Genomic DNA, 13,342 nt, shown 5'->3' with positions numbered 1-13,342 from the left:
ATTTTATTTTATATTCCAAATGAAGCTCTGCATTATTTGTGGATGCATGAATTTCTGCTTTCTTATGTTCTATAAAAATATACACAGACTATAAAAATTGCTATCTTAATATTACACTCATCTGGGTAGTTTATAAGTGTACCATAACACAAAAGTTGTATTAAATAAACTGTTAAATGAAAATATACAAGAAATTAAGTTATTTCTACAATGAACAAAATGCAAAGGGTATACATAATGTTTTAGTAGTTTAGCTATTATTAGGCTTTCTCTTTTTTTTTTTTTGTTATGCATGCAGACCTTCAATAACAATATCAAATCAAGGGGGGTCTATTAGCCAGTACCTTTTGATATTTAGTTCTTTTGTGTCAAAATAATATTCTTTCTTAATATAAATAAACAATAGAAGTAAGCAAAATTCTTGTTTATTTGAAAAAAATTACACATAAGTAAGTCAAAATCCCCTTACAAAAATATGTTCCAAAAGTACAAATCATAATTGTCAAAAACAATTACAAATAATAAGCAAAATCATTAATAAAGAAAAATATAGTTTTCATGAGAAAATTGACCTGTTTTTAAGTTTAATGCTTCCATTAACAATTATTAAAAAAATGGAATACAGGAAATGTTAACAATCTGAATAGCGCTGATCAGAAAGTTAACTTACAAAGCAACAAGAAAATTAAAATTCTTCGATATGCTTTTAAAACAACAGTTACATTGGCAGTTATGGATTGTTAGTGTAATTCCGAAAAAAAGGTTGACAAATTAAATTATACACTTAATTGTAAATATAACAAAAAAAAAACTTGATGCTCAGATACAGTGCTGACAATTTTTAAACATTATCGCACAATATTCTACTTGTTAAGATTATATTCAAATGTTCACTTCATACTTTATAGCTATGATTTATAGATTTTGCGCATTAATTTTAACTGACAGAAAATTAGGGAAAATATTAACAAAATCAAGTTATAAATCTAAACTCTTCTATCAAATTATGTAAAATAATAAAATGCTAAATCTAACAATAAGAAGATATTTTTCCTCCTTGGATTCGACAATTGTTAAAAACCTCCTCTATCCATATAATGGATAAATATGATGCATTTGCAAAGACAAAATTGATCTAAAATTGTGATTAAAGTTTATAAAACTGATATACATACTGTACTATATTCTGTTGACAAAAAGAGAAGATATACAATCAAGTGCAAATAATTGTTTACAGTGTTGTCACAGAATAAAGATTCAGATAATTGCATTTTAACTTGATGTGAGTTCAGTCAAATATTTTCCACCTACTGCACTGTGGAAAAAAATATGCATATACCTTTATGTGCAAAAAAAATCTACGGTAATTTTTTTCAAAGGGGAAGTGTTTAAGAAATTCTTTATTTTAGCTTTGGTCAGCAATGAAAGTGATTTTTTGTAGATCTATGAATCACCAATACTCAAACTTTTATTTTACAAAGAAAACCATACATTTCTTAAATAAAAAAACCTTTGTGAAGCAATTATTAATCCTACCTGAGCAATACCAAGACTGTGCCATAATTAATTTGTATAAGACTCTGACTTTAGCTTTATTGAATCCTCTTTAATCCACAGTTTCATGTACCATACTTCAAGATAACGAGCTATTAGGACAGACTTAGGATCGTAGGCACTATTGTAGCGCAGATCCAGGTGATGAGCTCCTTCTGGTATCATTATAACAACCAAAGATTCAGGAACAGGCGTTGTCACACCACCACCAGACCAAGGATCAAGACCTCCATTACTAAGACAAAGGTAAACAAGAGATGAAAATTAAGCTACACTTAGCCAAAAATAACAAGTGACTAATATTTCAAAGTTCAAGCATCACAAAAACAAATTGTTAAATAACTTTTCAACTGTAATAAAACCAGTTAGCATAAAAATCAAAGAAGAAACATATAAAATGAATATTTATTTGTTACATAAATAGAGCCTAGCTGAATCATTATAAAACAGTACTACTAGGGAGGGGTAGATAGGCTGAAGGTAATCTAGAAAAAAAAAGAAAATAGGTTTTGTCCCTCTTTATTTTGAATCAATAATTTACTAAACTAAATCAATTAACTTGTCCAATACCTTTGCCTTTTACAGACAACAACACAAAAATTGTTTCTACAGAGAAAAACTGTACTAAACTCAAAGGTTAATGCACTTTCAGATTAGCTATCAATCCCACCATTTTGTGAACCATCTTGATCTGTTACAGGACTACAAGGAACCTGTCCCAATGCATTACGTTTTAAAGCATACAGTACTTGGGATCTTTGCAGTAAATACAAAAATGCAAAATAATATAATACATTTCTTGTTATCACAACTCTATTCATCTTAAATTTTCTAACAGCACTGCATTCTAAGTTTTTAGACCCTTTAGTATGCTTTTCATTGGTTGCAGATGCAGCTTTATATTTTAACATCTTCATTAGTTTTTGTCAATATCTAATATGCTCTAACATTTCTGTGATCTATAACTCCCACTGTCTAGAGGGGCCTCATAATTCTTTAAGAAATACACATTCAGCATCATGTAAGTTAAAATGTAGGAATTCATTTAGAATGACGACTGGCAAACACTGCACCTCCTGTGGTTACTTTGCACATAATATAAAAAATAAGTAAAATCCAGACATAAGTTTGGCATTGATAAACTGATGTGATGGAGATATATATATATATATATATATATATATATATATATATATATATATATATATATATATATTTTTAGTGAATATGTATTTATTTATACCAGCATCATGATCACATGTAAGTGATCTGCCAACCCTGAATGGAATGTTTGTGCACTGCAGGCATTAGTATCCACTTTGTAAAGGATTGAAGTGTAGGAAGCATCTGCAGTATAACAATCTCTCAGTAGATTTTTGCCTTTCCATTGTTATGTTTTATCAATAAGCAGTGTCAATCACTGTGCATGTTTCTTTTACTCTTTACTGTTCAGTCATAGAAAGAATTTTGGTCGACTAATCATTTATTCTATGTAAACAATTGAGATATAAATTATTTTGCTTAAGCTTTTTTATGGAAAAAATAGAATATTTTGTTTACCGTTAAAATGTCATACATGATTGGGACTTTTTTGTGATCTTAGATGATATATTATTATTTGATAAATATTACATGTTGCTCATATGGCTTTTGAATTTAAAGGATGGACATTACTGGCAGAATAGTAGTAAAGTACAAAGTCTGATACTAGAAACATTCAGGACATCGAGGTCATAATCCACATCCAGACCCATTCACTGGGAAGAATTTGTACATTACTCATGTGGCTTACCTCCAGTTCAAGTCCTCCAGTTTTACTCCCATATCCTGCATACATGAATGCAACTTGCTTATCTGCTCTAGATCGACATACCCACTGAAGCATGGAAGACACATAGTTTTACTGGATTTCTATGGAGAAAATCCTTCGCACTTTTGAGTAATACAACACAATTAGGAACATTCCATTGGTCAGTGCGCCTTCAAACAAATCATTTTAATCATATCGGAAGGAAACCACCAATAGCTGATACTAAATATGCCTGATTGGCTGTTATCATAAGCTATTCATTGAACTGCTTTCTTTTTGCTGTTTGAACTTCCAGAAAGTTAGTGGATTTGCATAGTGTAAAGTAGACAGCTAATAAAACTGTTCAAAGGCTATCTATTACTACGTCTTGTAATTTCAAAAACAATATATTTTGTAAACAACCCTACTTTATGTATCATAGCAGTTTAGTTAGGACAGTAGTTAGCACGCTATGGCTTAGCAGGAATTGTAGAAGCAGTTGGCAGGAATTTAAAGAAATCTTATTCTTGCAATTTTGAAAATAGACAGGCTAAAAATGAAATAAAGTAGACTATTGTCACAAATATGGTTGAAATTTGAATAACAAGAACAGGTCCTTCATTTGAGGTAGAGGAAGACTGCCTGGCTTACTGGTGCTACTGCTGTGACAACTCAGTATGGACATGCCTGCTGATGATGCACCCTTGTGAAGTTTTGATAAGGCGTGTAAGAAGTGCTACAGGGTTCTTAACTTAAGGGTCGTATCATAGTTGTGAAGTGGGGGGAGGATGGTGGTCGTAAAAATCTTACTGTGATAAATGTGCATTCATTATGAAATCAACAGTAAAAGACGGTATTCTTTTTTGCTTACTTAAAAATTAAAGAGAATAATCCTTTTTTGGGCCGTGAAGTGGGTTGGGAGAATTTTTAAAACAAAAAAACAAGAAATACTGCTTTCTTAAAAAGGTCAAAAACTCCAGATTTAAGTGCACATGCACTACTGAGAATACTTGGCTGGATGACAGTGAAACATCTCAAGGATGCCCGACGTCAAATGGTAAAAACACAATGAAATGAAGAGAAACAATGGGCCTGTTCTCATGTGTCTAATAGATGAAACATCCCTGTTTTCCTGCCAGGAGTTAGTGACCGGGGACATGATGAATGCAGAGATTTTCAGAGAATTTAAACAAGTGTTTGCAAAGTATGCCCATTTCTTAACAGCCTACATACAAAGTATGTGCATATCATGACAGTTTGTTGTGATTTGTGTTTCTAGAATTCTAGCATGTCCAAAAAAATCATTTTATGTTTCATACTAAAGCTACACTTCTATGTAAGTTCAACTATTAGGTTATTCTTTTTGTTTTTCTTGGCAAGTAGATGAGACAACAGGGGTTTCATTTTGTGCACAGTTGTCCATTACAATCAGTTATCTGGATATGCTGGCTTAATTCAGGAGTATTTCTTTGGTGACTTTGATGTATCAGAAGTGTGACATAGTTGACATTTTTGCATTTTTAATAGTAGTAGAAGAATTGTCTTGCCATAATTGTATAATATTCTGAAATAATGCACTTCTGAAATTCTGTGAAGTACAGGGTGGCAACAGAAAATGGTGCTTATTTTGTAGATTCATACAATGACAGTGTTCCATAAGAAATATGCAACATCAAATAAATAAAAGTGTTTATGCATAGTATGATACGCTATGATATGAACTCTTGCTCTTAAGGTCCATTTGGTATTTCATGTAACTCCCACAGATAGGCATTCCTTTATTTCTTTTTGTCTTAAGATGTGTTATACTGTATTATGAAATTTAAGTACATCTGCAGTAGAGGAGTGTAGTGTCTTTTATGATACTCTGACAAAATCAGCATTCATGGACAAACATTTTTTTTACTAAATTTGTGAATTTTATAATGCCTCTCAAGTGATATCCAAATTTTCCATTAAATTAAAATCACAAAAATTAAAGTGGGCATTAATTTCTTACATTTTAATCCTGGACACAAATTATGTCTCCTAAAGTGCCCTATCTTCTCTTTGTGAGCTACTACCCACCAAAGGCTCTGTGCACACCACTGGCCTTAGCTCTATGTAACTCTATGTAACCAAATAAATAGATAAAACAAGCATCAGTAAAGGGAAATGTATGTTCAGTGTGGCATACATTTAAAGAACATAAGCTTTTTAAATAGTGTATGTTAAACACCTATAACATTCTTATAGGTGGCAAAATTGAGAGGCCAAATACCTGAGCAGGTCTTCCTATATTAGTGATAAAGTTTACTATTTTCTCCCATTATAAGCAATACATCTTTGCAGATCTTACAAATGTAAGAAACATGCTGATAAAAAAATAATCACTAGGATTCACTTGCCTGAAGATTATGTTGCTGTAGGAGGAAATATTCTTTCCCCCATATGCCATAGTAACCCAATCTGGTCGGGGCCTCACTCCAAATTGCTTATAACACTCATCAGAGAATGCTTTTAGATCCCACTGCTGAGGCTCAAACATGTCATTGATTCCATCAGAACACATAGGCATTACCATTTCTGTACAAGCCTAAGGAAAAAAAGAATTAAATGTGTAAAAACATTATTTTAAGCAGATATTGTGTTGCATAATTCAAGGTCAGAATTATTATAATAGCTCATGAAAGGAGTTCCTCCTGTGTTGATAACCTGCAAAAACAGATAACATGGCATTCCACCTTTTGATACATTTCAGCTTGATAATTATATTCTAAAAACAAATCTTTCAGTCTCCGGGCAGCACTAGTGCATTCCTATATTTGGTTGTTGCAAATATTCAGTAGTCAGGATATAACCATCCATTATATGAATGAAACAAAATTAAACGTTATTAAGCAACATGTTCATTTATCTATAATTATTAATTGATTATAAAGATTATTAATCTTCTTTTGTAAAAATTAATCGCTTTACAGCAAATAAGATGCACTAAATTAAAACCTTTTCACTCTTGGTTACACTGTCAACCTTTGTGTATGTAAAATATTAGCTTCAGTTTTAAAAACTACCTAAAGCAATCAGGACACAATAATAGGCAACTTAATTAAAACAGATATATTACTATTAAATACAGCACACAGTGTTCTACATTTATTACAGATATGGTATTGACTGTTTAAGTTCACAGTAAAATAAATTAATTTATTGTACCATTTAACTACTGAGGAATATATGGATAAAAATTGAAACCAGTAGTCAAAGTGATCTCTTCAGGCCAAGGGCTCATACTGTTTCTGTTATATCTATGTTTCAGTGTAGTGTGTTGATTTGTGCCCTTTTCACAAAGTCTGTGCAACAATGAGGATTAAGCAGTTCATAAAACTGATGGATAAATAACTTATTTACCTGATAGTACCATCCAATGTAGCCAAGACTTCCAGTAGCTGTTTGGGATGTGTTTAAACATTCTACATTCCCTGTGTAATTATAATAAATACTTGCAGCCAGGAAAATATTTTGAAGTAATTTTTTATCTTCTGACTTTGAATCTTGAAGAAATTTGCAGACTACCTACATGACAAGAAACAGAAAAAAATAAAATAAATACACTTTACTAAAGCCTTCCAAAACTGTATGCGAAGAAAGAAGGGTTTTTGTGAGAAACAGAATGTTCATATTAAATCTCTAGGAGCACATCCAAGTTACAGTGTCATTGTCCAGATGTAGTATGACATCAAAATGTAGTATGAAAAATCAAAAACTTAAATTGTCTAACAATTAAGTAAACAAATACACTTTACCATTCTTAATTCAACACAGGCTCACTCAAATACACCCACACTCATACAGCGTTCATTTAGAATCAGCAATTAATGAAACACTTAATCTTTTTGCAATGCTAGAGGAAAATCCACACAAATAAACAGGCAGTGTGGCATAGTGTTTAATGCTTTGGACTTCTTACTCTGAGTCTATGGGTAGGCGGTTAAGGCGTCAGCCAAAAAATAATAACTTGAACTAAAACACAAGAGAAAATATGTTAACTCCACACAAGCAGCATCTAGAACCCAAGATGCTGGATTCATGAGACAGCAATGCTGACTACTGCAGAACAATGATGCCCATCTCATAAACAATGCATTATAGCAATATGTATCTGAAAATCTGCATTAGAAATAGTACTATGATAATACTGTTTATTTCCTTATTTTATGCACAATATTTGAAGTACTAATACTTCCAAGCAATTGTTTTTTTTATTGATTGAGGCTATTTTGAATGGTAATTATGAATTAATAAAAAAGGAATACCGAACAGCTTTCGGAATCTAACTAGAGGCATCACATGCTATTAGGCAATAACACTAACAATTATCCTGTTACTGCAACCTTTAACAAAATCAGATTTTTAAGTAAACTATATACAATTTTTAGCAAAGACAGATGAACAAAAAGTGATAAAAGAAAATGCTTACAGGAAAGTATTATACTATACATTATTTTTAATTCTACCATTTTGTTGCTTTAAGAGTTTTATTACAGTATTAAAAACTGTACATATTGTAGATGCGTATGTCTTTTCTGCATATAAATTTCATGGTGTTATGTTTATGAATTTGTTGCACATCATTTTCTGATTTTACTCAGCTGGCTGAACCTATATAGAGAATAGATTTATGGACGATAAATAATACATTTATAACATTGCATATAGTGCACAATATGTGTAAGTGAATGCACACTTTATAAGACTAAAATGAGTGGAATTTTTAAGATAAGCAAGATTAAAACAAATAATATGTTTTGTGTGCTTTTTGTTGTTATTACAGAGTTTTAATATGTTTTTATATGTTCACTTCCCTTTGACCAGTTAGGACCATTGCTCAGATTTACAAATTCACAACATAACTTTCAATAAAGACAAAAAATTATAATGAGAAAGCACATACAAAGGTATACACTTGATTAAATATTTTATTTACAGCATGTGAACAATTTTACCTACATATTCCAAAACCAGATGGTTCTTTTACTTGGGTAACAATTCATACTTATCATTTCCACACAATTTTTATAGAGAGCTGTTGCCAAAATGATTGAAGAAATTGTGTTTATTTTCTCTCCTAATATTGCCTTTAGTGAGCAATGAATTTTGCATAGTAACCAGCGGTGGCCGTTGAGCAGCTGATTCTGCATATGGATTGGTTTGGAAGTGCAATTTTTCTGGTTTTGTTTTTCCAATATTAAAAAGGTCTTATTGTGACATACTGATTTTTTTTCTGGTTACCTTTACCCTAAGCATATAAAGCTGGTTTAAGGTGTTATTCTATAACTAGACATTAAGCTTGTTACGGGCGCTAGAACAGTATTGCATAAAAATTATTAGGAACAGTCTATATTAAATGGCAAGGGACTTTGACCTCATTCTGTTTGTTGTCTTAATTTTTTTGTTAAAAATATTTTTGCAAGAAGCCTAAAGTAAAATAATATTAAAAATAAAATAGAAACATATATGACAATACAGTAAGTATAATTAATATTGCTTTAGTGTAAAACTTTATAACAATCTGTAATACACAATATCTGGAGAAGATATTTAGGAATTTTTTTTATTTTTTTACCTCAGGAAATTTTTCAATAAAATTTCATTATAGACAACATTTTTTGTAAACACTCTTGTTCAGGACCATCTACAACATTGACAACAACATCTGTAAAACTTATAACTCTTGATAATGCAACATATAACTGACCGTGGCTGAATGCTGGTTCTGGCAAGTAAATGTCAACTTTTTCTAAGGTTTGCCCTTCAGCTTTATTAATTGTTATGGCAAAAGCTAATGTAACTGGAAATTGTCGCCTTCTTATGATTAAGGGTAAATTAGTAGAGGATAGAGCCAAATCAATACAGGGAATATTCTGACGCTCATTTTCTTTTTTACAATCAATCTATTTGCTCGTATTTTTCTTTGTCTTTCAGCCTTTCTTTTGTTGATGTTTACTTGCTGAGCTGATTGTTCTTCCAGGACATGTTGCTTATATATGATTTGAGTGTCTGTGTCTTTTGTCCTACTTGACGTGTCTTTTTTTTTGGGTGGCATGTTGTTAGTAGATAGTTAAGTTAGTAAACATGCACGGAGCAGTATGTGTGGTGTCTTCCCAGCAATGGATTTTATGTGCGCGGCCGCGACTACCCAATCAGCACTCTCCCCAGCAATGACGTCCTTTATTTGCTTATCATGCGCGGCCACGGCTACGCCATTCACTGTGTGCTCAGCTTCCAATGTGTGTGCATCCATGATGCCGGTCGTGCGTGTCACACTGAGCTTCGCGCATGCGCACTTCACCAAAAGACACACACACACGGACACCTGGACGCACACAGGGGTTTTATTAAAGAGGATAGTCCTTATTATTTACTGAATATAGAATAAGCAAGTTGGCGATGAAGAAAAGCACAAGAAATTAACTGTCTACACAAAGTATGGAGGATATAAACCTCTATGGCTCACCTTTTTTTTTTTTTAAAAGAAATATTGAACAGATGGAGTTTGCATATTCTCCCTATGTCTGCATGGGTTTCCTCCAGGTGCTCCGGTTTCCTCCCACAGTCCAAAGATATGTAGGTTAGGGTCATTGGCAATCCTAAATTGTCCCTAGTGTTTGCTTGGTTTGTTTGTGTGTGTGTGTGTGTGTGTGTGTGTGTGTGTGTGTGTGTGTGTGTGTGTGTGTGTGTGTGTGTGTGTGTGTGTGTGTGTGTGGTGGCTGGCGCCCTGCCTGGGATTTACACCTGCCTTGCGCCCTGTGTTGGCTGGAATTGGATCTAGCAGACCCACGCGACCCTGTGTTAGGATATAGTGGGTTGGATAATGGATGGATGTTGTATAAATAGGTAATCCAGTATCATGCAGTCATTGTTTTGCTTTAGTATACCACTCAAAATATTAAAATAATTGTGCTACAGCCAACACAGGGTAAGTAACGCATAATAAAAAATATTTTTGGGTGCAGTATTCCTTCAATACTACTTTTATGACACAAGACTGGCACTAAAAGAACTATTTCATAACTTCCCCAACAGAAAAATCGAATGTGAATAATTTAAATTATTGTTGAGCTACACATTATTGCATTTACTGTTGACATATTTTATTAAACAAACTGAATGACTGCAACTTTAAAGCAGTCACTTTAACAGCAGGCTCTATAAATACCAAGTGATACACCAACAAAAACGTAGCCCACAAATTACAAACTACACACCGACATGACCATCATGGCACCTTTTCAGTGGTGAAAACTGCTGCATCAGTGAAATGAGAGTTTCTTTCCATATGACCCAAAATGTTGGCGTCAAGCTCAGGGGTACAGACAGAAGGAGTTTAAGGTTTTGGCTCATTGCTTACAAAACAAGTAGTACACCACTTTTTCACCAATTGCTGAACTGTGCATTTCATGGATCACTCACAACAGGACATCACTTAAAAGGAGCCTGTAAAAACATAAACAATAGCTCCACAATAAAAAATTGTGCACTGTTCCAATGGACACAGTATGCCTTCTCTCCAGCACACAAACAGATAATACAACAAACAAAACATGCAATGGGACTTCCTGCTAGCTTCACCAGACTACTTCTGTAGCTACCAAAATAACAGTAGGTAAGGTTCCTTATCATATGTGAACTTACTTTTTCATATGACACCCTGTAAATCACTTAAAATAAACCTTCAAAGATAATTTTCCCAAATAAGGATATGTCATATTATTAGTCATAAAAGTTTAATAAGAAAAACACATTGTTTAAAACATTATTTGTCTGTAGTGGCATATTTTTTTTTTCTTAGCAACTGGCATACAGGTGAAAATAAATATCCAGAAACTGGATAACATCCAGTTAACAGTTTTCCTTAAAGCATATAGTTTGATATTATGGTAATATTGTTTAATGCATGTTTTTTCTTTTTTCTACACTTTTGCTTTGTTTCACATATAATATATAAGAGAGATTAAATATCGAAATGAAAGTAAAATAAATTAAAAAAAAAAAAAAAAAAACAGGACCACACTCCAACTGAAAAATACTGCAGAGCTGAACTGGGTGGATTACTGCTAGAGAGCTGGTACTGCTTTTAGTGAATGTTGTATTCTGCTTCCATTTAAAGTACTGTAAGTTAACTAAACAAATAGTGTATGGCCTTTTTATTTGTTCTTCATAATATGTGCCTATTTAGACAGCACATCTTAATCATTATTGGTGAAACATTGCTTTTAAGAATGCAGGGAATAATGCATCATCACTACAGTGAATGATGCATCATGGGTTATAATTTTTAATAGAGACATGAGAACGGTTAAAGTCAGGCAAAAATAAAAAGTCAAATAGAATTTAATGATACCATTAAATAATGTTTACAAATTGCTGTATAAATGAAAAGATCAAGTGGAAAAAGGTAATTCAAAAAAGAAGTTGGGGACTTTGTAATAATAAATTCATTTAATAAACACTAAACTTCAAGTCAATGTTAAAGATTCCTTTTTGAGAAAAAAAAAAACATTAAATGATGAAGGATGTTTTTTGGCAAACAGCCTGGATGATTTTGTTTTAATCTTATATAAATTTGTATATATTTAGATATTTGCATTATAAGAGCATCTGAAACAAGAATTGAGCTGTATACGGCATGCTTCTCAAAAGAACAAAACATTAACAAAAAATTAACAAATACATAAATTACCAATTTATTTTATTTGGAAAGCAATAAGATTCAGGTATATATCTGTAAGATAGCAAATACAGTTTCATAGAGTAATTATGCTTCAGAAAAATAAGAAAGAAAACTGGTTCTGTTTATTTACGCAACAGTACATGCTCACGAGGGATTCCTGATGCTGGCAAGGCAGCAAGAGGCACTTTATCAGTAAAGGCTTTTTCCACACTGCTTTTGTGAGAGGCAGAAGGAACAGGTCAATGGGTGAGCAAAGCTGCAAACAGCCTCTACCAGTGGAGATTGGTCATTTACACGATAAAACACACCAATTGCTCTTCACAGCCTCCCCCTCCCACTTTTCATAAGGGATTAGTCAGATACATTCAGCTCTGCCAACAGATTTCTATCCCCTAAGCCCTCAATACCCCTCTCACAGTCACTAAGATAATCACATTAGCTTTGTCATTAAAAAGCTCCTCTTTACGGCCACTGCCTAAACCATTTTAACCAACCATAGGGGTCGCATACATTATCAAAACTGAGGCAAACAGCTGAAGAATTAGCATTTTGTATCTCTCTTTACTGAACCTATTTATTATTCTTGCTAGACAAAAGACAAGAATGAAAACAATCAGAAATGTTACATGATACAGTATTCCTTTATTCTGAATTATGACCAACTATGCAAAATATCACTAACAAAACCTTATCAGAAAAACTGCAAGCAAACATATTTAAATAAGCCTTAGTCACGTGTTGTTAATCCAAGTGTATTATCACACTCACAGTTGCTTCATTTGCCAAATATTTTCATGACTGCCAAATATTCAATAGATTGCAAGGTATCCAATATTACTGTCACTCAAATTTTATAAGGCTAAATATTACCAAGAATAAATAAGATTTGATTATTTGTCAACCATAAGAAAAAAAACAAAAATGACAATGTCAGATAAGTTTATTAATATGAAGTATTAGCATCATAACTAATGGTCCAACAAAGATTTTAACATGTTTAGCAGGCTTAGGTGCATATTAGGGATCATATGAATGTATGTATTTTAGTTAAAATAAAACTAAATTTTATTCTTCTTTTGGTTGCAGCTTACCTCGACAGGCCATGCTGGTAAAGGCTGTAAAAAGTTAGCTTCATATGGGTAGTTGACCATAGCAAGATTCACCCATGTCTCACTCAGCCAAGACTTAAAGGATGCTATGTCTTCTTTTGATGTCAAAGAAGAACAAAGATGAAACGTTTCAGAAAGCCACTTCAGCCCATCAACTATGTGGAGGGAAAACATAGT

General features: G+C 32.6%; 1 protein-coding gene across 2 annotated transcripts in view; it reads right to left on the bottom strand.

The window, feature by feature from the left end:
- Positions 1 to 272: 272 nt before the first annotated feature.
- Positions 273 to 13,342, bottom strand: part of LOC120523224 (prolylcarboxypeptidase (angiotensinase C)) — a 45,592-nt gene continuing 32,522 nt past the window's right edge. The window contains exons 6-9 of one of the 2 annotated variants that reach the window (XM_039744297.1): positions 13,148 to 13,320; positions 6,734 to 6,898; positions 5,731 to 5,918; positions 273 to 1,789 (exon numbers count right to left, since the gene is read on the bottom strand). In XM_039744297.1, coding sequence (XP_039600231.1) covers positions 1,564 to 1,789; positions 5,731 to 5,918; positions 6,734 to 6,898; positions 13,148 to 13,320 — 752 coding nt within the window. In that variant the 3' untranslated portion in view covers positions 273 to 1,563. Of the gene's footprint in view, positions 1,790 to 2,774; positions 3,431 to 5,730; positions 5,919 to 6,733; positions 6,899 to 13,147; positions 13,321 to 13,342 lie in introns of those variants that run through there. The other variant, XM_039744298.1, reaches the window with a different exon arrangement.

The sequence above is a fragment of the Polypterus senegalus genome, chromosome 2 (assembly GCF_016835505.1).
Source record: "Polypterus senegalus isolate Bchr_013 chromosome 2, ASM1683550v1, whole genome shotgun sequence".
Taxonomy (NCBI): Eukaryota; Metazoa; Chordata; class Cladistia; order Polypteriformes; family Polypteridae; genus Polypterus; species Polypterus senegalus.
This window is presented reverse-complemented; position numbering and strand designations above follow the sequence as displayed.